Raw genomic sequence first — 9,230 nt, forward strand, 5'->3', positions numbered from 1 at the left:
GGCAGGATTAGCGAGTAAAATGGTGGTAGCAATCCGGGCGGACCTTGCACAAGGTCCTACCACCTGTGAAGTTCCCAATCCGCACTGGGCCCGCGTGGGAACTATGGCCCAAGCCCTCTTGTTCTGAGAGGAGGCCTGTGCCCAGCAGTGGGCCGTATATAGGCTGGGATGATGAATGTAATGCAACTTGCACGATTTATCTTGCAAGTCTCAACTCGGCTTTAGGTTACTCCAAAGAGTATTGTAATGTGGTATTTCTCGCTTTGTAATTTTAGTTGGCCAAAGTAATTTTATCCTACTAATATTATAGATGTGAGTGAGTGAGTGAGTGAGTATGTTTGTTACTCCTTCACGCTAAAACGGCTGGACGGATTTGGATGAAAAATTGTATACGTAGATAGTTGGACATCTGGAATAAAATATAGGCTATTTTTATCCCGATATTCCCACGGGATAGGGATAAAATCTCGAAATAACAACCGCTGAGCTTAGAGTTGATGACATTTTGGATGTCGAAAATACAAACTGAGACATGGATGCACAGATAAACCAGAAAAAGAGATCAGCACTGGGAATCGAACCCAGGTCCTCAACAATCAGTGCTGCGTGCTATAACCCCTACACCACTGCTGGACATTTTGGATGGTTGTTTTTAATGCAACGTCAATGAAAACCACGATAATTTTCAGGAATTCCCACGGGAATTTTGTAAAATCCCAGAAATCAATTAAACCGCTGTATCTAATGATTTACACGAGCAAAGTGATCAATATTTAAACTAAATAATTTGCATGCTTGCTTTGCCTACATTATTGCTTGCAACTTTGGGAGTATGCTTGCTTGATCTTTTGTTTGCATGCTTGCTTGATTGCTTGCTTCTTTGAAATGTTTATGGTTCACAGAAGCGATGCTGCGGGTAAAAGCTAGTTATTTATATGACTTAAAAGATCAAAAGGGAATATACTTTGGAACAAATTTTCTCTTAAACAATTTAACGTGAGAAAAAATTAGAAATCAAAACTAATGACGTGAAAATCAATGTCTGTTGAAAAATAAGCAATTTATGAACGAATGATGTTTGCATGCTACCTTGCATCTCTTTCTAGAATAACCTAACCAGCAAAAAGTTGGAAAACGCCCGACTTTGTCACTTCAAAGTTCAATATTTTAAAAACGGCTGAACCGATTTTGTGTTGTCTAAGAACCATCGCTAGAAAACCTGCTTTCAAAGAAAAAAACGCATTCAAATCGGTCCACCCGTTTAAGAGCTACGGTGCCTCAGACAGACAGACAGACACACACACAGACACACATAGCGGTCAAACTTATAACATCCCTCTTTTTGCGTCGGGGGTTAAAATTTGTTTTACCACTCGGTTTGTCAAATAATAAAGATATATTTGAACAAATAAAAAAAGCTTGCTGTATTCTCTATTCAATACAATTATCAATACAATTTTTGAAAAAATTAAGGATAATTTTCAATCAGCTTTATTGTTCAGGATTCCGTATACCTTCTTAAAGGAAAAACGAAACTCCGTTAGTACCTACTTTCTTCGTTACCCGTCAATTTGTCTGTCGAGATAGTTTTTCTGAGGAATCCTACTTACCCTACTAATATTAAAAATGCGAAAGTTTGTAAGTCTTTTGTTCGTTTGTTACTCCATCACGCCTAAACCGCTGAACCGATTTAAATGAAATTTAGTATACAGATAGTTTGAGTCCCGGGGAAGGACAAAGAATAGATTTTATCCCGGGAAATTGCATAGTTCCCGCGGGATAGCGATAAAAGAATTCTACGCCGACGGAGTCGCGGGTAACTAGGCTAGTATGTATTATATTGGAATTATTATTAGACAGATCACGCATGTTTTTTTTTATTCGATTAAATGGCAAACGAGCAAGTGGGTCTCCTGATGGTAAGAGATCACCTCCGCCCATAAACATCTGCAACACCAGGGGTATTGCAAACGCGTTGCCAACCTAGAGGCCTAAGATGGGATACCTCACGTGCCAGGAATTTCACCGGCTGTCTTACTCTTCACGCCGAAACACAACAGTGCAAGCACTACTGCTTCACGGCAGAATTAGCGAACAAGATAGTGGTAGCAATCAGGGCGGACTTTGCACAAGGTCCTACCACCTGCAAAATATTTGATACAATAAAATTTGGTATAAAGAGACCATAGACCTACTAAATGCACCTAACTTAGAAAAGTTAAAAACCGATTAACTAACCGATTAACATCAAAGATATAATGTATAATTCGTGTTATATTAGATCCTCCGTCCGCGTAGAATTCGTTTATCGCTATCCCGCGGGAATTATGCAATTTACCGAGATAAAAACTATCCTATGTCCTTCCCCGAGACACAAGCTATCTGTATACCGAATTTCATCGAAATCAATTCAGCGATTTACAAACTTTCGCATTTACACCTAATATGAGTGGGATACGAGTGATTTTATTAAGGAAGTGAATTTACACCATTATTTTGCAGTTTTTAGCTGTTTAAAAATTGGGGCTATCGTAAATAAATTGATACAATTAATAAATGTCAATTTTATTTATTTACAAATAGGTCTAACTAATACTTTGGCACATAGCTGCAATCCTTAATTAACTAAGAACAGTCAGCATAAAAAGACATAAAATTAACGATTATTAAATGAGTAGGTATTTGATTTATCGTACTCATTAAAATACGGATAAGTTATAATCAACATTAAGTACATGATAACAATAAGTAATACTTTGGCATTCAGTCTAAAATGGCACATTTTCATGGCAAGACTTACACAAATCGAATTAGGAGAAAACAAAATCCTAGCCTATTAAAACAAAAAATAAAGTCTTAACTAAATTATAAAACTATTCCAAATTATAACAGTCGGTTTTCCATAAAATATGTCTTAAACCAAAAAAAATACTTAAAAGCTATCAACGAATTGTAACTTCGAAAAATATTTTCTGTTGTCTGTCGTTTCGATATAGTCCTTCGGCATTTCGTATAAATTGTTCAAAGGTGTATAAATACCATTGTCAGTGCTTGTCCCTACGCCACCATCTCTTTTATCACTATAATACTTGTCATTATCTTCTTCATAAGCAAAAGTATCTTCGAAGTAATGAGATGACGTCAACGTTTCATCTTTTTCTATTTCATACTTGTTGCTTGTAGCTATTCCCGCAACAGGTTTGAACGTATCAAACATATCTAACTTGTCTTTGCTTTCTGCTTTGAAGAATTTCCTGCCAGTATTTTTGCTAGGTTTAGCGTCAGTTGATGTTGACACTTCATCAGATTTGACTCTTTTACTTTTATATCTTCTATTCTGGAACCATATCTTGACTTGGGTCGGCGATAGATGCAGGTACTTGGCCATTTCCTCTCTTTCTGGCGCGGAAAGGTATCTCTGAGCTTTGAACCGCTTCTCAAGCTCATGAACCTGGTTTTGGGAGAACAATATCCTCGGTTTCCGTTTCGCTCTCTTGTCTTTTCTGTCCACTTTTTCCGAGCAGGGGCTGGTAGGTGTTTCTGCTGACAAAGGGATAGATTAAATGACTTAATCATAGTTATTATTAAACGACTTGATGAAAGAAAGATTTTTTACATTAATATATCTACTTATTTAGACCAATTTAAAGATATGATACTTATAAAACTTGCACTTGATTAGTACAAATGATAAGTTAAATTATAAACAAATCGGTTCACAGAAATAAAATGTTTAGTTAAGACAATGTATCCTGAATAGGTAGGTTAGGTGCTAGATAGGATGTCCATGAATTCGATGACCGGACGACCTGATTAAAGTCACGGGTTCATATTGGATGCCGCATCCAACTGAAGCAACTGGAGGCTTATGGAGGAGACCTAAGTCTAACAGTGGACGCCTTATCTAACAGTGGTTGATGAGGTAGGTACTTACTTGAGTTTGTTCTCGATACAGCAGGCTGTTTCTCAAAAGCCTCTACAATCGGGTACTGTGGAGGGTTGCCTTCAATTGGTACTTTCTCAAAACTCCTTTCTTGCGACAGAAGCTGCGCTGGCGCTTGTTCTCTCAGCGGCTCCTTCACATATGCTTCGACAAGTTGTGGAGTCACTGTGCATTGGTCGAAGTTCTGATACAGATTGTGGCAGTAAGGGTTATAGCTGTAGAACTCCTCCATAATAGGCTCGTGGTACATTTCTTGGGTCCAATATGGTTCTATGCTTGATTGCATAGGGATGTTTGGATAAACCTGATTGAAATAATCCGTGGAGCAAGAAGGCTGGTACATGTAGTCGTATCGTCTGTCTCTCTCGTTCATCTTCCAAGTATCTGTCCTATCGTAGTTATAAGCAGTCGTCTGATTGATATTTAGAATGTCTTTCACTGAAAATGGAGTGTTCAAATGCGTGGTCTCGTCTAATTTCGCGCGGAAATTTTTATGCTCGAGAAAATCTTTGTGTTTATCTAAGCAATCGACAGCTATATAATTGTCGAAATCTTTGCAATCGTTGTAATTATGTTTGACAGTATTGTTATTGTATGACGTCGTGATTTCGTTGTGTTGTTCGTATTCCATTTTACACTGCACTATTTGGTTAATTATTTTTTTGTTGACAGCGGTTATGTTGAATGCACGGATAAGACTGATGGTGCGATGTGGCGTTTGTGGCGATGAGATTGTGGGCACGACCGAAGCCAATCCAATCGGCTCTAGTGTGTATGGGCGGGGCTATGGGGACTTCACCGTCCCTTTTAAACCCAATGCATTCTATAAATCTGTCTCTCTCTGGGCCCCATGTTTACAAAGCAGGGTAAATAAAGCGGATGATTTCATTAGCGTTAAGATATTTGGGTTGTTTTATGGTTGCTAAAGTGATTTGTGGCCAATAACTGTACATTTATATTGCAATGTTATGCGTGTTACAGATAGTGACTAAATATAATGATTTGGCCTACTAAGAATTAAAAATGTATTTTATTATTAATTCTCAGTACATTCGATATCTGTATACTATTTGCCTCATCTCAATAATAGTAGATGTTAGTAATTTTTAAGTACACTCGAATTACAATGTAATGTTTTGGTATGACAACACAGACACGTTTGGTACAGTCAACAATTCTACATATACTTAGGTAAGTACCTCTTAAAATGATTTATCTTTTGTATGCTTAAGTGACAGAAAAAGATAAGTAAAATACATAAATTGTGAAAATGAAAAACATCGGATTGATTCTATTAACAAAATTTGTAGGGATGTATAGGTACTTGATTGTGATTTAACTACATATATATATACTCGTATCTGATTTAATTACATACATACTCGTTTCTAAGGTAATAAATATTTAATATTTATAAATTAAGTTCTGTTTCTTTGTTTGTCTATGTTTATGCTGTCGTAGAGAATAAACGAAAAAAAAATGTCCCAATCAAAAATTTTCATAGTTTCAACTATAAGTTAAAAATCTAACTTTAGACATCTTGCTGTTAAAAATATATAGAAAAACCGGCCAAGTGCGAGTCGGACTCGCGCACGAAGGGTTCCGTACATTATCTATACAACATTAGACATTAGCAACAAAGGCAAAAAAACAAGTTTGTTGCATTACAGGCCGCCTTAAATATTTATTTTATTTTGTTTATAATATTTGTTGATATAGCGGCCACAGTAATACATAATCTGTGAAAATTTCAAGTGTCTAGATATAACGGCTTAAGAGATAGAGCCCTGTGACACACGGACGGGCAGACAGACAGACAGACAGCGGAGTCTCAGTAATAGGGTTCCGTTGGCACCCTTGGGGTACGGAATCCTAAAAAGTAAATAATTTAATGTGATTCAATAGGTACCTACCTACTTATAGTTTAAATATAATATTCGATTCTCTAGCATTGAATTTTAGACGTTAGTATAATTAATCATGCTTTTTATGAGGGCGATAATACGCGTTTGTTTAGCCTCTAGGTGTGAATGTTATGTTTACATGTCTGTCGTCGCACGAAGCTGATCGGCTGTTTGTGAAGACGCCGCAGTGTTTGGGCTGGCCTTTGTTTTTTTGAACCGTCGATTTTAGGGGCCCGTACTTAAAGTCTGCTCCACTGGAGCTGTGCTGTGCGATAACAGGTAAATGGAGCGTTTCTATTAGTTCATAAAAACACATTCCCCGCAACATATCCTCGCACATCTCTGGTGGAAACATAGCCTGCGAGAAAAATGGTCCAATTGGCATTCCATTGCGCGGTTCGATTGATCACTTCAAACTTGTTCGCTTTAAGACCTCACAAATCTTGCAATGTATAAAACTCTTGCTCGCTAATCCTGCCGTGAAGCAGCAGTGCTTGCACTGTTGTGTTTCGGCATCGAGAGTAAGACAGCCGGTGAAATTACTGGCACGTGAGGTATCCCATCTTAGGCCTCTAGGTTGGCAACGCGTCTGCAATACCCCTGGTGTTGCAGATGTTTATGGGCGGTGGTGATCTCTTACCATCAGGAGACCCACTTGCTTGTTTGCCATCCAGTCGAATAAAAAAAAAACTTGCACAATCTTTCTTGCCGATCAAACTATTGTTCCTTTGCCTTTGTTCTTAAAAAAAGTTAAATTTCGACTTCTTTTATTCCCAAGTAACTTGACTCCCGAAATTATCGAAAAAATTGAAACAGACCCAGTGCCTGTCAAAGGGAACGGATGCTTCTTTTATTGCGGCAAAAACTACTGGCACGTGGGGTCACTTCCTAGTTATATTATTTAAAAAGAAAATACAAAGACCCATTTAAGTTAAAAGTTAGGTTCATTCATAGTGAAGACAATACAGCTTTACTGTTTCATGTTTACTTACTAGTAATAGAGACAGTAGAGCATTATTGTCTTAAGCCGTTTTCACTTTTCGCATAACATTAATTGTCATAATATAAATTCGCATAACATTAAACTGGCATAATAACAAAATGCTTGATTGGTGACATCGTACATACCTACACAGCCTACTTAGGTGTGTGTGTGGAGTATGTAAATTATGAAATTTCAGTGAATGGGTAAATATTATCCCAGTCCAGGCCATCTATTATGTCGGAGGGCATACGAGGTGCAAGCGACGAGTGGATGGCGTTTATTTGGTTTACTACAAGCTTTTATTTAATTTTCAATGATCATGCTCGTATACTACTTTTACTCAGTTGGCCAAATAGGTTTGGTATAACATTATTTAAACATGGTCACGCAGTTTTGCTCCCTAGTTCGTTTTTAATATTTTATTAATTATAAGTATGTGATGATGATGATGATGATATGTTATTATGTATTGTATGGGCACTGTGTTGCCTGAAGTAATTGATTTTATTTATTAACATATTTATATTTAAATAACTTCCTGTCAAATTAATCTCATCAAAAACATTACATTTAAAAAGACGCAAGTCTCGTAACGCAGTTCTTATAATGCAGAAAAGTTTTGAAATACTACAATAATCTACATCAGATTGCTTATTTAAAAATCGTGGAAGAACACATTGTATAGTTCTCAAATAAAAAGTGAACCGAATTAACTCCAGATTGGAAAGCGGATTAGGATTGATACTCCACCATTAACTACCCATGGATATAATTTGACTAACAACAACCCATTATTTTTTTTAACTAACAACATGTTACAGTGATCGCATCAATATTAGATATCTTTGTTTTTTTATAAATACGCATAATGACTTGGCAATCGTATACAATTTTCCACTTGTGCAGTCACCAGCATCCTAATATCTGCCACAGCGAAGCGTGCAAAAATATCTGACAGGTCATATCTGTCAGGTCAGGTGATATCTGTCAGGTGGCCTTAGATATTTATGCACGCTTTGCTGTGTCAGATAAAAAAAAAAAATTGGTGCAAGTGACAGTAGTCGTCTGTGGATTGCTTTAATTTAAGGATCGTTTTAAATAGGTAGCTGAGATGACGATTATTCTGATGTCTTTATGAGTCGTACGACGGTTGCTCTTCGCTCATTACTTGTACTGGGCCGTCTCTTTTCGGTTTGATTAATGAGAGAGCAAACCGAATCGAAACCGCGTCGGGTTGTAATCGGCCTGGCGGTCAACAGTGGCAAAGAGCGAATCGGATAGTTATGGAGTATACCTAATAACTAATAAAATAATTATAATTGTATGGACATTGTACTCTATTGTATACTTAGGCAATTACTACGTAAAACTCTCTTTGAACTTACGGTGCAATAGATCAACAAAAAAACTTATAACCTGATGAAGACGAAACATTGTAGAGGTTGTTTCCTTTTTGGATCACGCTGACAAATATAACAGAACTATCTTTATGATTTTTCAAAAAAATTTTTTTTTTTATTCGACTGGTTGGCAAACGAGCAAGTGGGTCTCCTGATGGTAAGAGATCACCACCGCCCATAAACATCTGCAATACCCTGTTATGTTATGTTTCGTGTGCTCTGCCTATCCCATTTGGGAATATAGTCGTGATATTTGTGTGTGGGTGTCTCTTTTTTTCTAAGCGAGTTTGCAGTCCGTGCTATGTTGTTGGCTGTATTGTATAGTAAATATAGCCGTAACGGCAGTAGCCAAAATGTTTATGTGGAACATTATGTATTATTCATTTATAACTTGTCACTACCAGTTGTTAATATTAATTCAGAATATTTCACCAGGTAAGGCTGTAAATATTTTTCAGGATTTTATATATCGTGGTCCACAAAAATTTCCATACCCAGCGCCAGTCCTAGGTTAGAGGAAGTGGAGCGGTCGGTCGCAAACGGCGCCAATTTCCAGTACCTGTTGAGAGAAAATAAAATTATGATGGTACCTTTTGCAAATCACGGAAGCGGTGTAGTGTAGGCAATCTCGCTCTACCTAGATCAAGATAGAGCGCTGTCTTTTTTAGTCTGTAAGATACCTAGTACTACTCATTTGTCACGCTTACTTATTGTATTAAAATAACTGCCTCTTATCTAAACATTTAAAATATCGTAAAAATATTTTAGATCGTCGTTTGCACCCCATAAACAACGCTAACTAGCATTAACCCTCTGAAGTGGTCAAATTATGTGAAAAACACAAAAATGCTAAAAGCAACTCGAAACGTGTCATTTTGCCAATAAAGTAGCGAGTTTATTACACTAAAGTATTCCACTCAAGTGGCCTGTGAAGTTAGTTTTTTTTAATGCTTCAGTGAGTTTGGTATGGGAAAGTAACAATAATAACAAATAAACAA

At 37.0% G+C, this 9,230-nt stretch overlaps 1 protein-coding gene across 2 annotated transcripts; it reads right to left on the reverse strand.

Moving 5' to 3' along the window:
- Window positions 1–2,591: 2,591 nt before the first annotated feature.
- LOC141442241 (uncharacterized) lies at window positions 2,592–4,653 on the reverse strand. Of its 2 annotated transcripts, none has more exons than XM_074107172.1 (2): window positions 3,935–4,653; window positions 2,592–3,540 (listed from the first exon to the last, which is right to left on the reverse strand). In XM_074107172.1, exons 1-2 carry the CDS (start codon window positions 4,572–4,574, stop codon window positions 2,933–2,935), a joined length of 1,248 nt encoding a protein of 415 aa, XP_073963273.1. In that variant the 5' UTR covers window positions 4,575–4,653; the 3' UTR covers window positions 2,592–2,932. The 2 variants fall into 2 exon arrangements, with proteins under 2 accessions (XP_073963273.1, XP_073963272.1); XM_074107171.1 differs by having other exon boundaries at window positions 2,592–3,543.
- Between the last annotated feature and the right edge of the window lie 4,577 nt (window positions 4,654–9,230).

Source organism: Choristoneura fumiferana, chromosome 25 (assembly GCF_025370935.1).
Source record: "Choristoneura fumiferana chromosome 25, NRCan_CFum_1, whole genome shotgun sequence".
NCBI lineage: Eukaryota > Metazoa > Arthropoda > Insecta > Lepidoptera > Tortricidae > Choristoneura > Choristoneura fumiferana.

Bases quoted from the DNA above. Each gene is read 5' to 3' on its own strand.
- LOC141442241 (XM_074107171.1), bottom strand. From the start codon at position 4,574: ATGGAATACGAACAACACAACGAAATCACGACGTCATACAATAACAAT. The intron at 3,544-3,934 runs GTAAGTACCTAC...TCCCTTTGTCAG, and splicing joins TGTATCGAGAACAAACTCAA to CAGAAACACCTACCAGCCCC.